Below are 22,106 nucleotides of genomic sequence, written 5' to 3' on the forward strand. Positions count from 1 at the left end.
ACCATGGAATAATAATTCTCTGATTAAAAATTATCCACATTTACAAAGGGCTTTAAGTTTTACAAACCATTGTTCTCACAAATATCCTGTGAGGTAGGTAAGACAAGTGTTTTTTATCTCCACTTTTCAGGTGAGGGAACTGAAGCCTAGAGAGGTGACTTGTCCAGGAAAACACATATAGAAAGTAGTTATAGTCTCCATAGTTGAAAGGAACTTCAGAGATCATTTAGTCCAACTTTGTCATTTTTTCATCTTAAATTAATATTTTTTTCAGATGTGGCCTTTATATCATAGCAAATTCTGAATATCTTATTTCTCTCACCCTCCAAAATGAGAATCATGCAATTCTCTTATGAAAGCAAGAAAGCAGGAGAGGAAGGGAGGGAGGAAGGAAGGAAGGAAGGAAGGAAGGAAGGAAGGAAGGAAGGAAGGAAGGAAGGAAGGAAGGAAGGAAGGAAGGAAGGAAGGAAAGAAGGAAGGAAGGAAGGAAGGTGGGCAATTAAACAAAAGTGATCTGCACAGTCATCAGTGAAGTCTGACAATGTACAAAAAACTCTCATCTCATAGTTTTCCATCTCTTTGCTAATAGGAAGGAGTTAAGTTTCCTTTGCTAGTCTTCATTATGTAACTGGGAAGACTGAATCCCAGAGGATAGTGACTTTTCTAAGGTCATATCAGTGGTAAATAAGTGAGAGAGCCAGTTTCCTTACTGCTACCTTTCCCATTGTCCCCTACTTCTTTATCCATTGTCCTATGGCATCTCATATCAGGCTGGAATGGTTACTGGCATGCCTTTTAATCTTGCTGTTAGTTCCCATCTAGATGATAAAGTTCAAAGTTTGTAGAAAGAACATTATTGCTAGTGTTGATGGCAATCTGGTCAGGAAGCTGGAAAGAATGTCTAATTTGGAGCCACAAAGTTGGTTCAAATCTTGTATTTGTTAACTTGATATCTATATGAACCTTGGAGAAGTCATTTAACCTTGCCAAGTCTCAATTTCTACATTTATAAAATGAAGAAATTGGACTATGTAAAATCTGAGGTTTCTTTCAATTCTTAATTTATGTTATGTTCCTCTATTATTGAAGAGTGTATTCTTATCACAATAAATAAGACAAGACAGATATCAAGACATTCTGGCCTCTAACTTGGTGAAGTACACTATCATGAGTGTGTGTATTTCTATTTGCATGCATTTTTTTTAATCCTTAGCTTACATCTTAGAATCAATATTGCATATTGGTTCCAAAGGCTAGGCAATAGGTGTTAAGTGACTTGCTCAGGTTCATACAGCTAGGAAGTATCTGAGGCCAGATTTGAACACAGAACCTCCTGTCTCTGGTCCTTGCTATCAATACACTGAGCCACTTAGCTTGCCCTTTGCATTTGTTTAAAAAAAATTAGACTACAACCTTTCTTGGGTAGACAATAGAACTTTTTCCCTTTTAAAAAATATATTACATGGGTTTGCTATGAAAAGACAATGATTTCTACCATAATTCCAACTATTCTTTATGACAAGACCTTATTTTTCATACTATTATTTTCACAATTACATATTGACATTGATGGGAAGTAAGGTGAGAAGCATCTTTTTGGAAGGTGCATGAAAAAGTCAAAACAAGTTCAGTTCAATTATTAAATTTTTATATGGTCATATACAGTTCTGGGTTGAAAGGAGGGACATAGAGTGGTGAGAATATCTGATGGTGAGTCAGAAGATAGGGTCCTAATATTGTACTAGGACTAAACTTTGCCATTAACCAGCTTTGTGAAGCTAAATCCTGTCTGTAAAAAGGAGGGAGACCATTGTACTAGATGATTTTTCAGGTTCCTTCTAGCTCCAACATTCTCTTTTCAACTTTGAAACCAGTGCCAAGCATCCTATATCATTCTTATTGTCATGGGGATAAGGTGGTGCTCATTCTTGTTCCCCTTTGCCCTAATGTACAAAATAGTTGTTTGGGAAGAGTTAAGACAAGGTAAATACTCCTGGTGCCTCTCCCTTTTCCCCATTGTTTCTCAGGAGATATTATTGGCATTTGGCAGGAGAGTCTTCATATAACAAGTAGAGTTCATTAAGTCTAACAAATAATTGTAAACTTGTTTATTAAGATCATTAAGTGAGTGTAATAAAAGAAAGAGAAGCTATAGATATCTCTCAATTTATAGAATAGGTGATATGTGCCTGAAAAAATGACTAAAGAGTGAAATTATGATTATTGAACTTATTTTCTCATTGACTATTCAATTGTAAGCTCCTTGAGGGTAACTGGTCTCTATCATTTTTTTGTCCTTGTATCTTTAACACCTATCATAGTGCCATGATTATAATTAGAGCTTAATAGATGTTTGCTAGATTCTAAAGTTGTTGTTGTTCTTAGGTTCTTTCCAACTTTAATAATCTTCGATGGTAATGGGGAGGGGTTACTTGAGGTATGTAATTAGTTTTAATGATGTCATTAACAGACAATTTAAGTATAGTTCTATAGTAAGAGAGATAGGCCTTCTTTGAAGGAGAAAATTAATGAAGGCAAGTCACCATCACTTCTTTTATAGACACTTTGAAATTAAGGAAAAATAAACTTTTGTTAGAGATGCCATCAATGCACTTCTACATCTAGAAACCTTTTCTTGTACTTGAAGGGGGGAAAAATAAAGAAAAAGGAAAGTTAGGACGTGGGGTGTTCCTGATTTCATAATTGGAGAAACTGAGGTCAAGAAATGCTTGTCCAAAGTTTCAAGGCAAGTTCTTACCAGAACAGTGTTCTGAGCCTGGAATCCTCAGCTTCCAGGATGGTGCTGTCATCCTTTTATTCTGCATTCCCTCTTTTATGGGGGAGGTCTGAGTCATTCACTCATTCTCAAAATCTGCATATTTTCAAGAATACACATTCTCTGCTGGCTCTTACTGCCTTACCAAAGGGGCAGAAGTAATCTGAAGATTTTGGAACAAGGAAAGAGTAACTAAAGAGGACTGAAAGGCACGTTTCAGGCAACCAAGACCCTTTTCAGATTTGAATTTCATCTTCACATTCCATTATGTTATCCCATATGTAAGGATTATAGAGAATATTTTTATCACTACTTTATTTGAACAGACCAGCAGCTAATAATTTGTAATCCACCACTGCTAACTCATTTTGACTTGTTAAACATTTGGGGGAAAAAAACAGTTTTGCCATCAGGGGGAGCTTTTGAGTTCTTTCAAGAGTGGGAAAAAAAGACTATATGTATATGTATATGTACATATGCATGTATATATATATATATATACACACACATATTTGTATATGTGTCCCAGTTCTGAAAAAGATCCACAGAACAGCAAACAAGCCGTACTCCTCTTACCTGTGGATACAATTATGATAAAAGACTTAAATTTCTTATATTTGAAAAAATAAGCCAAATTATTCTCTTTATTTTTTTTTCCCTAAAGCTAAACTCATTACCAACAAGCAATAACGTTAAAAAAAATTTAAGCAAGTCTTTGGGAGCTTTGAGAGATCCATTCCTACTGAATCCACATCTTCTGAGAGGCAAGGGCTCTGGAAGATGCCTTTTTTCCCTTTTCTTCTGATGATTCGATGAGGACTTTTGAAGCAACGTTTTTCTTTAGCTATACACCACTGCTCTGAAGGGAATTGCAAAAGGGGGAGTCTTCATCCTTGAATAACTTTAAGGAAATAATAACAAGGAGAAGGAGAAGGAGAAAGGGGAGAGGGAGGGAGAGTAAGGAGAGAGGGAGAAGGAGAGAGAGAGAGAGAGAGGGAGAAGACAGAGAGAGAGAGAGAGAGAGAGAGAGAGAGAGAGAGAGAGAGAGAGAGAGAGAGAGAGAGAGAGAGAGAGAGAGAGAGCAATTTAAAAAAAAAATCTGAGAATCAAGTTTCAGGACTCTTTATGTGCTGCAGCAAAGGATGAGGTTTACCAGCAAAGTGCAAAGGGGATCTTGAGAGAAGAAATAGATTTTTTTTTCTTTTGCCAGGAAAAAAAAAAATAGGAATGTGTGTTTTGAACTGGATTAAGAAGGAAAGCTGGGGAGACTGCAAAGGGGTGTGTGTGCAGAATTTCATTAAATTGTTACCTTAACATTGTCTTCTTTAAAAAAAAAAAGAGGGGGAGGGAAGGGGAGGGAGAGGAGAAAAAGAAGAAAAACATAGCCAAAGTGGTGGAAGGCTGTGCAGCTATCTGCTTCTTCCAACTGATTGATTAGTCATGAATCCCGCAGTTTTAATAGGGAATCATTCAATTGGGAAGGTGGACCGCCCTTGAGTAGATTAGCATATTCTTGTTTACTCGTCTTCTGAGGGGCTTTTTTTCCCCTCTTTTCTTTCATTTTGTGAAGAAGGAGGGAGGGGGGTTTGGGGGAAGAAGGGGGCTGTGGCTTGTGTTATAAAGGAAGCAAAAAAAATAAATAAATTAGAGCATCTTTTTTGGGGGGAGGGAATTCAGTGTATCCGTATCTTGGGGACGCTGCTTTTTTTTTTTTTAAGAGGGAGAAATAATATCAAATCAAATCAAATCAAATAAAGGCAAAGAAACCCCATCAGAGAAATAGAAAAGAAGGCATCCCAGCTGTGGAAAAAAAAATAAGACAGATAAAGGAGGGAAGAAAAAAATTGTAAACCAGGAGGAGTTGGTATTTTTAAAAGGGGGGTGGGTGGGTACAGGCACCTTTAGAAAGGAAGAAAGAAATAAAAGACAAGTTAAAAGAGGACCAAATACCCAAGAAGGGTGAAGGAAGAAGAGAAGAAAGTCGAGGCGAGGAGGAGTCCAAAGCTGGCAGGTCGGAAGGATTTGCAGGGGAGAAGGGGGGGGAATATTGGAAATGCAGCTCTGGAGTTTGGTGCTGACTTTGGGGCTTCTCTGTGGAGCTCTGGCCAGCGGAGCCGAGTGTGGGATGGACGAACGCTCACGCAGGGCTAGAAGGGACACGCGGCCGAGCCGCCACCTCCACTCGGCCGCTCCCGGCACCTGTGCCACCAGGTTAGCCCGCGGCCGGCACTCGCCCGCCGGCTGGGAACCTCTCCGTGCCCCCCGCAGGCGGCAGCAACGGGAGGTGAAAGGCGAAGAAGACTCCCTCATCCCGAGCCGGGCGCTCTATTTCAGCGGACAAGGAGATCAGCTGAGGCTGAAAGCGGATATCGAGCTGCCCCGGGATGCATTTACGCTGCAAGTGTGGCTTCGAGCCGAAGGAGGACAGAGGTCCCCGGCTGTCATTGCAGGTAGGTGGCCCGGCTGCCGCTGCCCCGTCCCCTTTCCTCGGGGCGGCGGACCTTGGGGCGCGCGCGCGTCGGTGTGTTTGTGTGTGTGTGTATGTGTGTACGTGTGTATGCGCGCGCGTGTGTGTGTTTGCTGGGGGAGGGAGAGCAGAAAGAGGCAGAAAATCTCCTATAGCTTGTACACATGGGAGTGCTGTGTGTGTTTGTTTCCTCGGAACTGCGTGCGTGTCTTTGTGTGTCCGTGCGTTGGCCTCACTCCGCGGGTTAGGCGTTTGCACTGAGATTCCTCTGGGAGAACCCGACTGGTCCTTTGTTTGTTTGTTTATTTGTTTGTTTTAGAGAATATCTAAAAGTATTTAAATGCCCGGCTTCCAAGTAAAGCTTCCTTTTGTTCGCGGGAAGAGCTGTTCTCCAAAGTGTTTTTAGAAGATTAAATGGCTGGACCGTAACTACCCCGTAGTCAGTCACCTATTTCGATCTAGGGATAAACTACCCTCGGAAGCTGCCTGGGGGGGCGTGCGTGTGTGTGCGTGCCTGCCCGCGCGCGTGCGGGTGGTGGCGTGGTTTTGATTGTTTCCCACTTTTTATTGGGGTATCCCCTTTTATTTCAGCCCCATTACCCCCTCGAGACTGACAGGGGTGGAGGCTGTGTTTTCTAAAGAGCTATAAAGGAAGATGTTATTTTGAGGACGTAGTAGCCCAATTAGCAGAGAGTAGCTTTGCCTTCGGCCGCTCTGAAACACTCCCCCTTGGAAACATGACTGTAGCGCTTGGCTGGCGTCCTATATTTTCCCCCTTTAAAAATCACAAGTCGAATGCAAATTGGTTGAGGGTCAACTTGCTGCACGAAAACCTTTCGGAACTAAACCTGCTGGAGTCTGACAATACTGACAGATATTGCACTTTTCTTATTTGCATTTTATGATCCCGTAATGAATTTGAATATTTCTGCTTACCTCCCCTCTTTACACACTTCTTTCCCCCCCCTCCACACATCCCTTTAGCAGTAGAGCTCTAGTGAAATCGGACACTTCGGGAGGGTTAGAAACACTAAAGTACCTTATAAACGCATTAATATCCATCTTTTCTCCAAATGAACCTGTGGAAATGCCTTTAATAAAACTAGGAGGGGGAATGGAGGGGGGTGAGAAGAGGAAAGCAGAGGAGAGCCTGCAATTCTCAGGCTAGGCGATTCCCACATATAGGGAAAGAACTTTCCCTGTCTTGGGATACCTTAAAGATATAGCAAGGGGTTTCCCTTCTCTTCTGGGACAGTCCTTATACTCTGCAAGGAAGTGGATACTTTGACACCCCCCCCCCCCCAGAAGAGGAGACAAAAAGCCTTTAGTCTTCCTGACTGTGTCAGTGAGTATGTTATCCAATGATCCTGATCCAACCCCTCTCCACCCCACCCTCACCCCATCTTCTGCTTAGAGAATATTTTGGCTGCTCCTGTCAGTTCTATCTTGGTCCCCTTTTCATTTTGCCCTGGTTTAGTTGACCTCAGTCAAAGGACCATGATTCTGGTTATGTCTCTACCACTTCTTTAATGTGTGACTTTGGGAAAGTCACTTCCCCTCCTCTCTGAGCCTCATTTTCTTTAGTTTTAAAGCTTTGGACAAGATGACTTCCAAGGTCTCTTCTAGCTCCAAATCCTGATACTAGGTTTGCTGCTTTCTTCATTTCCTTTCCCTCCCCACTCCCCACTGCCCAACCTCCAAAGAGCTCTTCTTTCTCTAGGGGGAAAAAAAAAGCACACCACCATCAAAGCAAATGAGTTACTTTCCCCCATGTCTGGCATCTGTTGTGCTCTTTCTGAAGACTCTCTGAAAGAACTCAGTCAAAGTTTATCTATGAATGGGGATCCCAGTCCCCTCACTTTCAGCCAAAGTCGGAGGACACAGAGGGATGAGTAATCCAGGGCTACGCGGAGGTTATTACCAATAATAATACTATTTATGGAGTGCTGTATGTTTGCATCACTTTTACAAACACATAAAAGAAACACAGAGACCCTGACTGGAAGGATCTTAAAATATTAGGTCTTCTTATTACGAATCTTTACTTGTACTACTGGGTTCTGATAGCTTCCTCTCTAGTGAAGAAAGACAGAGAACAGGTTTAGACAGATATCATCAATGAAAACGCATAGTAAATGTATTTTTTTTTTTTAATACGACACCTGGTATGCCACATGAGTCTGTTTTACAAGTATCTGTAATTCAGACAAGGGACCTCTCTTCACACACACTCTCTCTCATGAACCAAGATTGTTGCAGTAAAATACTTTAATTGGATGGGGGAGGTTAGGTTATTGCTTGTATAAAATACCTGGCCCATTTTATGTGTGGAAATCACATTCCTCTCAAAAAGCAGTGCTGTCCCGTAGCACCAGAAAGCCTGGAGCTTTCCTCTAGAGGATTCTGGTGATTTTTTTCTCCTTCTCCAGCTGAAGACAAGCCAGATTTGGCTGTGTGTAAACACCTGGAAAGAAGCCAAAGAAGGACTCATTCTGAGTGTCCTCCACACAGTACAGCCTCTTGGACTGAGGAGAACCTGCTTCTTCCTTGAATTAAAAAAACAAACAAACACAGAGGTCCCTGGCAGACAGACAGACTTGGGGCTCTCTCTCTCTCTCTCTCTCTCTCTCTCTCTCTCTCTCTCTCTCTCTCTCTCTCTCTCTCTCTCTCTCTCCTTCCCTCCCTCCCTCCCTTTCTCCCCCTTTCCTCCCTCCCTTCTTCTCATATAAGTCTTGAATTAGAGTGTAATGGCTGGTGTGGGTTGTCTTTTTTGTTTTATTTATTTTTTATTTTTTAACTGAAGCTCTTAGGATCATTGCTTCCCCTGGCCACCCACCCCCACCTCTGGTACCCTAAACCTGAATATCTCAGTGAATACTGCTCTACTGCTGACCACCTGCCTAGAAGAACCATAGAATCCCTTTTGAATGTATAGAGCAGAGGGTGTTGTTTCTTTAAGTTATTACAAGCCAGGAATCCCAGGTTACCAGTCTCCAGAGAGAGGTGCCCAGCAGGGACTGCGCTGCTATTTCAGGCAAAGAGTTTCTGTTTTGCTGTCAAGCCAAACTTCCTTACATCACCCTGCTGCAGGATTCAATTTGGTTTCGTAAAGGGCTAATTTTACAGCACTGTTAACCAGGTTCGTCATGGGGTTGGGCCAGACCTCTTCCCCTGGTAGGCGGGCCTAGGGTCCATCGTGTGCAGGGATGCTGTCCCTGCTAAGACTTTCCTACCAGTCTGAAAAGTGGAGCAAGGGAGGAAAAAAAAATTAGCACTTTTGCATCTGACCTTCATAACAGGCACAGATCTCTTCAAATGAAGGCAGAGTAGAGTTTTGTCTGTGCCAAGGCAAAGTCAGGCCTAGAAAGTTGGCCACTTATGCCTGAGCACCCTTTCCCACCAATGCTACAGGCTTCTCTTACAAATACCTCAACACCTCTCACCCCACACCATCATAGAACTACCACCACCCAGGCAGAGGGAGCTTTCCAGAGAGCCACTTGTGTGTCCTTTCAAGGGGAGTGATGGTTCCTGATGCTGCCTCTTCCTTTTGGTAGGACTTCAAGCTCCACCCCCCACCCCATGCCATCCCTCCTGTTAGCACAACAATAGGGTCAATTTGTTTGGGCCAGCTGGGGGGGCCTGGGCAGTTAATCTGGTTAAAGTTTTTTAGGACTAGGAGATAAATAAACTGTGGACCTGTTTGGTAATATGGATTACAATTGGAAACTTCTGTTTGGAAAGAGAAAGCAGTTTACCCTCACAGTCCTTGGTCTTTCTTTACACAAACTCATTCCATAAATTTATTTGGAAATACATCGATTTCTCTTTTGAGTTATTGAGGGATTCTGAACAAGAGGTCCTGAAGAACCTGACTTAACCACTGACATAAGCCACCTAGTGCAGTGTTTTCTCTATTTTACAGAGGAGAAAGAGTAAGTTTATTCAGCTGATCATTCTTTCAATAAACATTGAAATACCTCCTTTGAGAAGTGTGTCTCAACTAGCACAGTGCCTGGCACATAGTATGCATTTATGAAATATCTACTAACTGCACCAAAATTGAAAATTATTCTTTACACTTAGTAGCACTTTTGAGTTTTAGTAACTATTTAGTAAATATTTAATTCCAATAATTTTATGAAAAACTTTCACAAGTGGTTATTATCCCACTACTTAGAGATGAGGGAACCAATGCACAGAAAGGGAATGTGACTTGTTCATGGCCACAATAGGGAGAGGAAGTGTTAGAGCCCCATCTGTCCTCAGCCTCCTAATTTGTCTTTGTGCCCAGATGATGGTTCTCAGAATATAATTGCAATGGAAAGAGTCCTTGATATGGCATTTGAGAACCTGGCATTTAATCTTGGTCTTGCCATTTGTTATCTGTATGAACCTGGGTAAGTCACCTACCTCCTCAGATTTCTGATTTGTTAAAATAAAGGAGTTAGACCAGATGACTTCTGAGATCTTTAGTGGATCTAAAACAATGATCCTAGGACATGATCTTAGATATATAATGGTTTTTAAATGAGTGCTCTTTGTATTCTACACTTCCTTTCTTCAGGAGTTATAGAGCCTCTTTTCTCTCTCTCTCTCTCTCTCTCTCTCTCTCTCTCTCTCTCTCTCTCTCTCTCTCTCTCTCTCTCTCTCTCTCTCTCTCTCTCTCTCTCACCTCCTTTCTGTAACAGTTTTCATCCCGAAACATTCCATCATTGTCTTCTATTCCTCTTCTCTCAACTTAGAAAATAGTTCATATAAGAAACTTATTTAAACTCAATTACCAGAGTTCAAGGGAAGAAGAAAAGTAGCCACTCTGTTCAGTTTTTAAAAACTCTGCAACTAGAAAATAATGTTTAAAAATTTTTTTGAAAAGAGAAAAAAAAAACTCTGCAACTAGAATGTACCATGGCTGCTCTCTCCTGAAGAAATGAAGTGTAGAATACAAAGAGCACTCATTTTAAAACAATTATATATCTAAATACTCTCAAAGTATTTCAGTCTTTTTCCTGGACTGTTTAAGTTTCAAGGGTCTAGATAAGGGAGCTCCAAAGTTTTGGCAGAACAATAGATTTGTAGTCAGAGAATCATAGACCTAGAGGTAGAAAGGATTATTTTATTGTTGTTGTTCAATAGTGTTTGACTTCATGACTATTTGGTGTTACCTTGGCAAAGATACTGCCATTTCCTCCTCCAGCTAATTTTACAGATGAAGAAACTGAGGCAAACAAGGTTAAGTATCTTGCCCAGAGTCACACAGCTAATAAATGTCTGAGGACAGACCTGAACTCAAGAAGATGAGTCTTCCTGACTCCAGGTCCAGTCACTGGCACTCCACCATCTAGCTGTATTATGTAGAGTGAAATTATTTTTTCCCCCAGGTGAAACAGAGATTCATAGTTAAAAGGACTTGTCCCAACAACAACTCACTGCAGCTAGAATATGGCAGAGCTGTGCCATTAATTCAGGACCTTGGACTGCAAATCCAACATTCTTTTCTTTGTGTCTGGATTTGAATGCTGACTCTGTGACCTTAGGCAACTCACATCAACTCTTTGAGTCTCAAATTAGGGAAATATAGAAACTGGTCCATTGACTTCACAGATTTAAGGTACTCCCAGGTCATATTTTTGTACTGCAAATTTACAATGTGGAGACTTCCTCCAGATCACATAGACTGTATTTTGACAGAGGTAGGACCTGAACCCAGATCTTCCTGTATCCAAAGCTAGATTTCTTTCCATCAGGTTCCCTTTCTGACTTCATCTTACTTGTTTATGAAAGAAAGAATTTGTACTTTCTGATTGATATTTATTATTTTATTTTTAAAGAGGCAAATAGAATTAAGTGATAGGGTCACACAACAAGTAAATGTGTGAGGCAAGATTTTAACTCAAGAAGATGAGTCTTCCAGAGTTCTTTTCACTGCTCTGTGTAGCTACCCTGATCTCTATAATTCCTAAATTGTCATTAGATTCTTTTTTAAAATAGAGATTGCCCACCTGCCCTCCTTACAACTGCAGTTTTCTATTTTGTAATTTATGCCCATCTCTGAAATTCAGATTGGATGATTTGGGCTGATATAGTCTGTGGAATTTCCTGATTTGTCCCACTTTTTCCTACTCAGTTCAGTTCATTTGATCTGTTTAAAGACAAACCCAAAACAGTTAAACAAAAACACTCTCATTCAACATTCATTTAACAAACATTTATTAAACACTGAATGCAGGGCTCTATACCCTCCATGATGGAGGAAGCACGACATTTCAATGAAACAAGGTCCTTGCCCTCCGAGAACTCAGTCTCACATGTCACACAGCAGGGCAGGAAAGCAACACAGAAAACTAGGATATACAGTTTTGATTGCTAAGTGCCAAATGGAGCACTTTGTTAAGTTGAAGCCAGGGGGTTCCTCTGTCTTAGACATTTGTGTTCTAAGGGTTTTCATGGCTACATCTCTTAAAAGATCAGATATAGTGAGCCCAAAGCTACCAGCCTATGATGCATGTTCACCATTTCATCTCACCCTTGACCTAGAGGGACCACCCTGGACAGTGAGAGTTGGGGGAGGGCCTCATGGGGCATTCAGGCCTCTGGCCTCTAAGCTAAGCCTGTGAATGAGAGAGCCAATTAGTACTTAAAGGGGGGGGGGTGATGGGAGGGAGTGGTTTGATTATGGGGAAAAGTTCCTCCCTCTCCCCTCTCTCCTTCATAAGCCTCTCCCTACCCCCTTTCCCAACTCCCCTGAGAATGGGAAAGGAAACCTCTCACTCCCTTTGGTCCAGGTCACTGAACCATCTGTCAGACACCTTGTCAATTGTGACATGTCTCTGTGTGAGTGATTTCTACGATTCCTTTCAGAACCCCCTTGGTCTCCTTCTGCATTGCTTGGCCCTTGAACCACCATTCAGTCCAGATGAATGAATGGGATGGAGTCTATTGGTATCTGGGTTGTTTTGTTGCACTGTCTTTTCCCCAAAGGAAGACCAGGGTGGCCTTGTACCTAAAAGACCTAGCAAGACAACAGGGTAGTAGGATCTGTGGGGCCCTGGGAAGATCTCTTCTCCATCCAGGTATCCCCAGGCTTGAAATTCTACTCTCAGAAATTCATTCCTTCCTCCAATCCCCCCCCCCTCCCCGCAGGCTCTCTTTTAAAATGCAAATCCTTCTGTAAGATGTCTTTCAGATTTAGGGCTAGAAGTGACCCTCAAGATCATCTAGTTCAACCCCTTCATTTTAAATATATGAAGGCTGAGGCCCAGAGAGGGGGACTTATTTCCCTGAGGTCACACAGGTAGTAACGGAGTTAGGCTTATGACTTCTGTCTCCTAATACAAATTTCCAGCTCTGTAGAATCTTGTCACTAACACATGGGTTAGTTTACCAGTTGCTTTCAGGAGGAATTTGAGAGCATTTTGGGGCTTTGATGGAGGATCTTAGATGATGAAAGAGAACAAAAGGAAGAGTTCTGGAGAAACTAAGACATATTTAAATAACTCAATAGATAGCAGAATATGTTGCAGCCTGGAAATCAGGAGTCCAAGGTTTGTACTAGCTCTGCCATTAATTTACTATGTAACTTAAGTCAGTATAATTTTTTTGAGCCTCAGTTTCCTTTTATGTAAATGAGGGGGCTTGGACTAGATCTCTACCATTCCTTCTGGCCCTGGTATTTTATTTTTAAGTCCCCTCCAACTTGAACATTCCAAATTCTAAAGTCTCTTCAATCTTTAACACTATGTTCTAGAGTTCCTTCTAGCACTGACATTCTATGTTCTACACTATCCCTTCTGACTTTGATGTTTTCTACATTCTTATAAATTTGTTTTTTAAAAGTGCTTTCCAGTTTTAATTTTATATGCTTTCTATGATTTCACAATTTTGCCCAAAGCCTCCTTTTCTTTAGCTCTCTCTTCATTTCCCATTCTTCCATTGTATATATAATGTTTTAAGCTTACAGAAATGCCTTCCATATGTAACCATTCTCTGAATAAAGTAATGCAACTTTATCCCACAAAGATATTTCATCACACCCTTGTGTAGCATACTTTGCTTTAACCAAACATTGAGCCTGGAGTCAAAGGATTTGGGTTCAGATCCTGGCTTTGCTACTCGACTTTTTTTTTTTGCTACTTTTGCTCCTCTACTTTAGAGAAATGATTTAATCTCTTTAGCTCTCAGTTTCCTTATCAAGAAAGTAAGGGGTCTCATACCGAATGGCCTCTCAGGCTTTTTGTAGATTCTTGATCTTACCATACTTATTTTAGAGATGGGGAGACTTAAGTTAATAGAGGGTGAACTAATTTGTCCACATCTATGTCAGATTTAACACAAAGGCTTCTGATTCAAGACCAGGACCCTTTCTACTTGACCATACCTCCCAGGGAAGAAGATCCAGTCTTACTTAAAAACTATTCCCTTCTACTTTGCTCACCTAGAGTCTATCTCAAGTGTTTGCCCTCAAAACTTGAGGCAATTTTCTTATTGTCAATAAAAGGTGTTCCCCCTCCTTTCCAAAGGGGACTTAATTTCTAATGAGTACTGGGTATTTTATCTTATTTTTGTCTGCAGTTCTGTTTTGAAAACAAACCACACAGGGTGGTTTGGGATGAGGTAACAAGGTATTGAGATTAAATTTATCATTCAACTCTTTCTACTTTTTTCTATAGATTGGAGGGCTGGGAGTGGGAATCAGAAGACTTATGTTCTAAGACCTAGCTTGGTTGGTTGAGCAAATGGCTTTACTTATCTTTCAGACCTCAATTTCCTTATCTGTAAAAATTGAGTTTTACTAAATGATTTCTAAGGCCCTTTTCAATTTTAAATCTTATGAGCCTATGATCTCTGGGGGGAGGGGAAGGAGACCCTTGCTGTGGGCATTAATTACAAAATTTGAAATAGAGATCCCTGGGTAAAAGGCACCAAATAGTCCCAGAGGGGTACTTCCTGTGGTACTCTCTATCCATCATTCATTTTGCTAAACCCTTGATCCTTCAAATCCCTATAGTCCCTAATTAAACAAAACCTACTCTAGCCAGATCCCTGTTTCCTCCTACCCCCCACACCCACCCACCCACCCTAGCCTTCTGCTTGAGCCTTTGATATCATTCTAATAGGGTAGTTTCACAGATTAAAATGTTTAAACTGTTTCTGCCATCTGGGGTCATCTTTTCCTCCATTTTATCCTGCCTTCTGCCGGAAATCCCCAACCAAGGGGATATTCTCCATTAATACCTGCTCATCTCTCCTCCCCAGAATATCTCTCCAGCTCTCTCTCTTGCATGCATGCACAATTCCCAAGGCCCTTTGATTTTTCTAAGATCAATAGAGCATTTAAACTCCAATCATAAAGAAAAGAAAGCGTGTTTATTCTCCTAAATTGTTTGACAGGAATGCAGACGCCTGCAAAAGAGGAAGGGGGTAGGGGGTGGTGTGGTCCACTCATTGTTTACAAGGAGTTTGCTATTCAAGTTTTTGGAAGTCTAAGAGTTCTGGAAGCCTATTGAGAAGGCAGGTAGGAAGGAAACTTGGGATGGTGTGTGTGTTTGTGTGTGAGTACATGCCTGTGTGTTCAATTTTGAAGGGTGGAGGAGGTATGGAAGGCTGATGAGAAAATAGAAAACAGGAGAGAGTATGAGAATGGGAAATTAGAGAAGAACTTTCTTGACTTGGATTGTTTCCATTCAAATTCAAGACTTGGTTCAGTCTTGTCACTATATATTTTCCATTGCAGTTAGAGTGAGGAAGAAAAAAATTATTTTGCACAAACAGCTCTCCTGTTTCTTCTACAGCAGATGATAGGACACCTTCAATTTCCTTCCTCCTTTTTCTTCTCTTCATCTTATCAGTTGCTGATTTGAGCCTCCTTGGCCCTTCACAGGCCTATCTACTCTTCTGGTATCCCCTCATTTCCCTCTTTACTGGTTAAAAGGCCTTTCAGTCTATTTCCCTTTGGTCTGGCAAGCCTTATAGCGACCCCGGTGACCTCAAGATCTCAGATCTTCTATTCATTGGCCACTCTTTGAGGAGAATGAGCCTTCTTCCTTAGAAGTGCTGGGAACAGCTCCCCTGGTTGAAGGCACAATTAGCAGATCCTTTGGGAAATTTGTCTCTGTGGATAGTCCTGGTATGCATTGTTTTTAACATAGAAAGGGCTATCCAAAGGAGTTACTGATTCATGGCTCAGAGTTATATGGGTAAAGTATAACTATAAAGTTGGGGAGCTGATTAACACACATTCTGAAACTCACATGTCAAAATGATTGTTGTCCCTTTCAAGATAGTCATGGAGTTTTGGAACAAAAAGGGACCAAGACTCCAGGGAAAGAACAATGGACCTAGAATCAAAGAATTCCTGCATCTGTTACTTACTTACTCCTTATGTGACTGGGTAAATCACTTAACCTCTTTGGGATTCAGTTATCTTCCTCTGTGGCATGAAAAGTTTCGATCAAACAATCTCTAAGCATCCCTTTCAGCTTTATATTCTGTGAGATCATCTAGTCCAGTCTCTTAATTTTACTGATAAAAAAAATGAAGCAGAGGCTTAAAGAAGTGAAATATCTTTTCTAAGGTCACACAATAAGTGAAGAATCAGATCCTGAATTGAGATTCTTGATTATTATACAAGAATGCACTCTGCTATATCAGATTGCCTTTCTTTCTAGTTTACTATGGTGAGTTCAACATAAAGGTGTGTGGAAATATAGAGATCTATAAAGAGATATCTCTAGATAGAGATAGATTTATAGAGTTCTATATTGTTATAGACATGTCTATATACCTATATCTATCTTTATATATCAATAGATTGAGCAATAGAGATTTTTAAAAAGCTCTATATAGGGATATTTCTATAGATATTTAGATATATATAGATATAGATATTTAGCTTGATATATCTCCATGTAGATATCTAGATATATCTCTGCAGATCTATTGCTATATAGCTATCTCTATTTAAATATATATTTCTCTGTAGATATATGATATATTTCCACACACAGATACACATATGTATATACTATGTGTATCTATGAACAGTGTATGTACATATGTGTATATAAATCTTAGTGCTTAAGATTTAATAGCTTAAAATTAATTTCAGACTTTTGGAACAGTCTAGGGCACTTTAAAGTTTGCAACAGCATTTGGCTTATCTTATCTCATTTGAAATCTACTTGTAATTTATAAACACATGCACACACATAATAAGTATGATTGATATGGAAAAATACTTTTGATTGATAATCTCAGTATACACAGGCCTGCTTATATATCCCAGTGTAGACTTTTATGAATATGAGACAGAGGAATTGTGAAATTCAAAACACTCAGCAAAATAAGGAATGGGTTTGTTTGGGAATGGCAAGATGTGGAGTGAAGTTGACAGTTATAGACTCAAAACCTGGTGGAACTGGAAGTAAGCTTGGAACATAGATATTGAAAACATAGAACTGAGGATATTATAGTTATAAGGAAACTTGGAGCACAAGATGTTATAACATTAAAACTGAAATGGATCTTCAACTTATAAGATTTTAGATGTCAAGCTGAAAGGGACTTTCGAATCCTTCTAGTTCAACTTCTTCATTTTACAGATGAAGAGCCTGAAACCCAGATAGTTTAAGGAATTTTTCTGGGTAATAAGTGAGAAAAACAGTACTAGAACCTAGGTCCTCAGACTCCTAGATCAAGCCACTCATTTTCCAGAAGAGACAGTATCGTAGGGAGCTGAAGTGATTTTCCCAGGATTACCAGGCTAGGATATAAAAGTGCAGTTATTAAAGCACAGAGTTCCTGACTTTAAATTCATTGCTTTTAATACTACACCACACTGAGGAACAAGGTTCCTCATATATAATAATAGGAAATTAGAGTTGAAGAACCATGAAAGCAAATGTAGTTTATACTGTACTTTTGGGGATGTGGCCATTAGAAATTTCAATTTGACTAAAATAACTCCTTTCTGTTGCAATATGATTATCCAATTTATCTTTTTGTTGTTTCTCCCCCCCCCCCAATTATTCTTCCTTCAATCACCCAGCTTTCTCTACTATTTACTTTGCTCCTTTTTCACATAGTCTGTGTTAAGTACCAGTCTGGAATCACCAGTTACCTCTAGGGCATCTCAGAATGGATGCCTGCAAGTAGTTCAAACTCAGCATGTCCCAAACAGAACTCCCTATCTTCTCCTAACTACTCTCTTCTCTTCTGAACTCCCCTAATAGTGACATAGGTACCACAATCCTCCTAGTCACCTAGATCTGCATGCTTGGTATCACCCTCAATTTCTCACTCGGACTGGCCCCACATATATAATCTGTTGCCAAATCTTTTAATTTCTTCTATCTCGACATTTTTTGTATCTGCCCCTTCTCTCCTTTGGCACAGCCACCCACATCTTGGTGCAGGTCTTCATTGGCTCATGCTTGATCTACTGCAGTAGCTTTCTGGTTGTTCTTTCTGTCTCAAGTCTTCCCCCCACTCCAGTCCATTCTCCATGCATAGGCTTCCTAAATCCTCAGGGTATATATATATATATATATATATATATATATACTTCTACTTAATACATTTTAGTGACTCCATATTACCGCTAGAGTCAAATGTAAAATCCCCTCTTTAGCTCTTAAAGGCATTACCGGGTGGCCTCTTCCTACCCCAGTTAAGAGGCCTTTCCTGATCTAATCTCTCTACACTACTAATGTTATCCATGTGAGATTATCTTCCATTTATATTATTTATATATCACAGATACTTGGTTATTTGCATGTTGTTTCCCTTCATAAAATGTTAGTGCCCTTCTGTATCTCTGTCTCTTAGAAGTGTTTCTGGTTCAAAGGCGTTTAATAAAGTCCTGTTGACTGCCTGAGGTACCCATACTAATCCCTTCTCTAAAGACTTACTGTCCTCAGGGAATGCAGTAGAGAACAACTTTTCCCTATGTTTCTCTAAAAAGGACTTAGATGCTAAAGCCTTTGACAAAGGAAAGTAGAGCTTAACTCCTTATTGGGTTAATATTCTCCATAGTTTCTGATGATAGAGCACTGAGAAAAGAGTCAGGGGCTCTGCGTTCAAAGGATTATAGATACAGATATGGAAGGGGCTGTAGAGGCCATCTAGTTCAACCACCTCTTTCATTTTACAGCTGAGGTCAAGATAGATGGAATGACTAGCTCTAAAATCACAGATACTCATGATTCGAAGAGCCATTATCCCACAAGACTCAGATCCCATATTTACTAAGTTTGCTGCTCTTTTCATTTCACCTCAATACCTCCTGATTCTTGCCACAAGGTAGCTTAACCTTAGTGACCTTAATCAAGTTATTTCATTTTTCCAATACCTCAGTCTCCCCATCTGTAAAAAGTACTTCACAGATTCATAGAATATAAGAATCAGAAGAAAACTTAGAGGTCATCTCCACCACTAATTTTAGCAATGAAAAAAAGAGTCTCAGAAAGTTAAATTGATTTGCCTGTAGTCACACAATTATGTGGAAAAACTTAGATTAGGACCCAAGTCTCCTGCCTTCCAGTCCAGGGCTTTTTTGTACTGAAACAGGCTTCCTTGTTTGCAGGGTTGTTGTAAGGATTAAGTGAGATGAAAGGTTTAAAAATGTTTTGAGATCATTAAAATGCTATGTGCAGCCAATATTATTATTTTTATCCCATGAAGCACTCTAAGGCTTGTGTATGGAGAACACGAGTGCTCATTGTACTAGACTTACTCATTAGATCAATAAAAAGGTCAGTGACTGCCTAAGTACCATCATCTTGGCTCCTTGTTCATTCTTTAAAGAAACAGTGCTCTTGAAATCACTCTTGGCCCCAGTTAGAGGGCATTTTTTAAGTAAACAGAAGCTATAGCATAAAACAATGCATGTGGAGAAAGAAGAAAGTTATTAGTGGGTCAACAAAAGGAAAATCCCTGTGAAGTAGAGTAGATCTGGGAGTTCAGGAAACTCTGAAGGACTAAGTTGTATGATGTCTTTATGATCTGGGTGTGGTGAGTGTGTGTGTGTGTGTGTGTGTATTTGTATGTATGTATTTAGGGTGGGGGGAGAATACCATGGGAAACTGTCAGTGAGGGTTGTTTAGGTTGCTAAAGCATTTTCTACATGTACCTATCATATTCCCACCAGCCTTGTTAAAACAAACATATTCATTGAATACAGTGCTGCCTTTGTGTTCTGAACAACAAACACATACTTGGGAGTCTACTGGACACAACCTGCCTCTCTCTCTCTCTCTCTCTCTCTCTCTCTCTCTCTTTCCCCTTTTCTCTTCCTCCTCCCACCTCTTTCCTCCTACTTTCCCTCTCTCTCTCCCCCTCCTCATCGTTTTTTCTCTCTCCCCCTTCCTTCCTTCCTTCCTTCCTTCCTTCCTTCCTTCCTCCCACCCTTCCTTCCTTCCACCCTTCCTTCCTTCCACCCTTCCTCTCTCTCAACTCTCTCCCTCCCTCTCTCCTTCCCTCTTCACCCCTTCCTTCTCCTCCTCCCCTCCCCCTCCTTTCCTCACACTCTTTCTCTCTCTCCACCTCCTTACTTCCTTCCTACTTTTTCTCTCTCTCATTCTGTGTGTCCCTTTCTCTGATTCTCTTATCTCATCAACCTTCTTTCACTTCCTTTCCAAATATGTCTCTTTCCCCCTCTCCTCCTTTCTTTCTATTGTGCTGTCTTTTTCTGTCTCCCTTCTTCCCTCTCTATAGATTTGTCCCTCTGCCCCCTGTCATCCTCTCCTCCCTTTCCTACCCTTTCTTCATTCTTCCCCCTTTCCCTCTTTGCTTTCTTTTATGTTTCCCCTTACTCCTTTCTCTTTCCCTCTCTCTTTCATCCTTTTTCTTTTCTCCTTCCTCCTTTCTTTCTCTTTTCCCTCCATCTATCTCGTCCCTCTATTTTACCCTCTTTCCCTCTCACTGTCTTCCCCCTCCCTCCCAAGTCAAATGCCAGCAGGAATAGCTGTTTACAAACAAAGACTCCAGGAGTCCCGTATCTGCAGGCTGAGTGTATAGTTTAAATAAGCCCACAGAAATCTGCTCCAGACCCTGTGCTTTGAACGTCCTCGCTTGACTGTGTGTATTTCAGTGAGCATCTCTGTGTCGAAAGCTTCCTGATTGTGCAGCTCTCCATCTGCCTTAATGTCTGGCTTCCTCTGTCTCCTTCCAGTTATTCATTAAAGCCATTAGAAGGAGGGGAATGGAAAGGCAGGCTGCTGGGAGCATCCGTCGCCAGGAAGATTAAAAAAAAAACAAAACACAACATGGGATTTCTAGAAAACAACCAAAGAGTCAAAACAAACCCACCACATTAAGACTGTAGTAGCCTGTGATGTAAATAGAGATTGGATGAGACAAGCAAGTCAATCATGTGGATTTAAAAATAATAACACTAAGATACAGGCATAGTCCATCTAGCATCATTGAGGGAGTGTTGAGTATCTACATAGGTGGAGAGACAGTATGACTCAGGGGGGAAATACTGGCTGGGCTCAGAATCAAGGGAAATGGATGGGACCGTTTTTCTCACCCCCAATTAGTCATATGACCTTAACCACTTCTACTCTCTTGGCTTCTGTTTTCTCACCTGTAAAATAAATGGAAAGAGCTAGCTGATGTCTCATACCTTTTCCAGCTCTAAAATGCCATAAATTCTTGAACGATTCAGATAACATATATTGATGGTCCAAGTGGGTGGAGTGGCACTGTTTATTAGAAAGAACTCTGGCTTTAGAATCAGATAAAACTGGGTTAAAATTCTCTGTGTGATACTTAATCTCTGTGTGACCTTGGGCCTTAACTCATTTAATCTCTGAGTTTCCTTTTTTTTTTTTTGTAATATCTGTAAAACAAGAGGTTTGGGCCAGATCCCTAAAATTTTAGTGCCAAAATTTTTAGAAATAGATTTTTAACTATTGGAGATGAAACTTTAGGTAACATTCATTGTTTTCCTGGCTTCTTTAAAGAAATAATGGAAAGGGTTAAATAATGGAAAACATTATTTACCTTTTTCCCAGTTATTCTAGCAATATAGAGTTGATACTCAAGATAAGCAAGGAGAGAGAATAAGAGAGCATCTAGTTTCCTTAGATGAATTCAAGTCACCCAATCAACATGAACTATGTCCTGAAAGCAGTGGAAGATGTTATTATGGAGCCCTCATCAGTGATCTCTAAAGGACTCTGGATAAGTAGAAAAAATTCAGTTAGTCACTTTTTTTTTAAATGGAAAGAATTTGAAGCCTTCAAACTATAGACTATGAGATTGGAATGGCAAAAACAAATACTGAGATGCTTCCTAAGCAATGAGGGGGGAAGATTAATGAATAGTATTAAGGACTGAGATAGAAGAGGCATTGAAGATGTGGGCTATTATATTCCAAACTAATTTATAAGTCACCAATCTCCTCTTATTCCAACTCATCTTGTTTGTCTCCATCAGATAAATTTTCCTCAAATAACTACCTTTATAGTGTTATTCTTTTCATAAACCTACCAGGGCTTCTCATTACTAACAGATAAAATTGAAACTGCATAGCCTGACCCTACCTTTCTTTCCAAATATTTCTAACTCCTTTAGCCAGACTAAACTAACAAAAGGATATTGTAATTCAGAATGGATGAGTGACTTAAATATAAAGGAAACTATAACTAAATTAGTTGAACATAGAATAGTTTACCTGTCAGATCTATGGGAAAGGAAAGATTTTAAGACCAAGTAAAAGATAGAGAACATAACAAAATATAAAATGAATAATTTTGATTACATTACATTAAACAGGTTTGGTACAAACAAAACCAACACAATTAAAATAAGAAGGGAAGCAACAAATTGGGGAAAATTCTTTATAACAAAAACCTCCAT

At 40.2% G+C, this 22,106-nt stretch overlaps 1 protein-coding gene across 2 annotated transcripts in view; it reads left to right on the forward strand.

Moving 5' to 3' along the window:
* The first annotated feature begins 4,157 nt into the window (after positions 1-4,157).
* The window catches only part of PAPPA (pappalysin 1), a 289,767-nt gene continuing 271,818 nt past the window's right edge, over positions 4,158-22,106 (forward strand). The window contains exon 1 of one of the 2 annotated variants that reach the window (XM_056822169.1): positions 4,158-5,226. In XM_056822169.1, the coding sequence (XP_056678147.1) occupies positions 4,830-5,226 (397 nt within the window). In that variant the 5' untranslated portion in view covers positions 4,158-4,829. The remainder of the gene's footprint in view (positions 5,227-22,106) is intronic. The other variant, XM_007474734.2, reaches the window with a different exon arrangement.

The sequence above is a fragment of the Monodelphis domestica genome, chromosome 1, assembly GCF_027887165.1.
Source record: "Monodelphis domestica isolate mMonDom1 chromosome 1, mMonDom1.pri, whole genome shotgun sequence".
NCBI lineage: Eukaryota > Metazoa > Chordata > Mammalia > Didelphimorphia > Didelphidae > Monodelphis > Monodelphis domestica.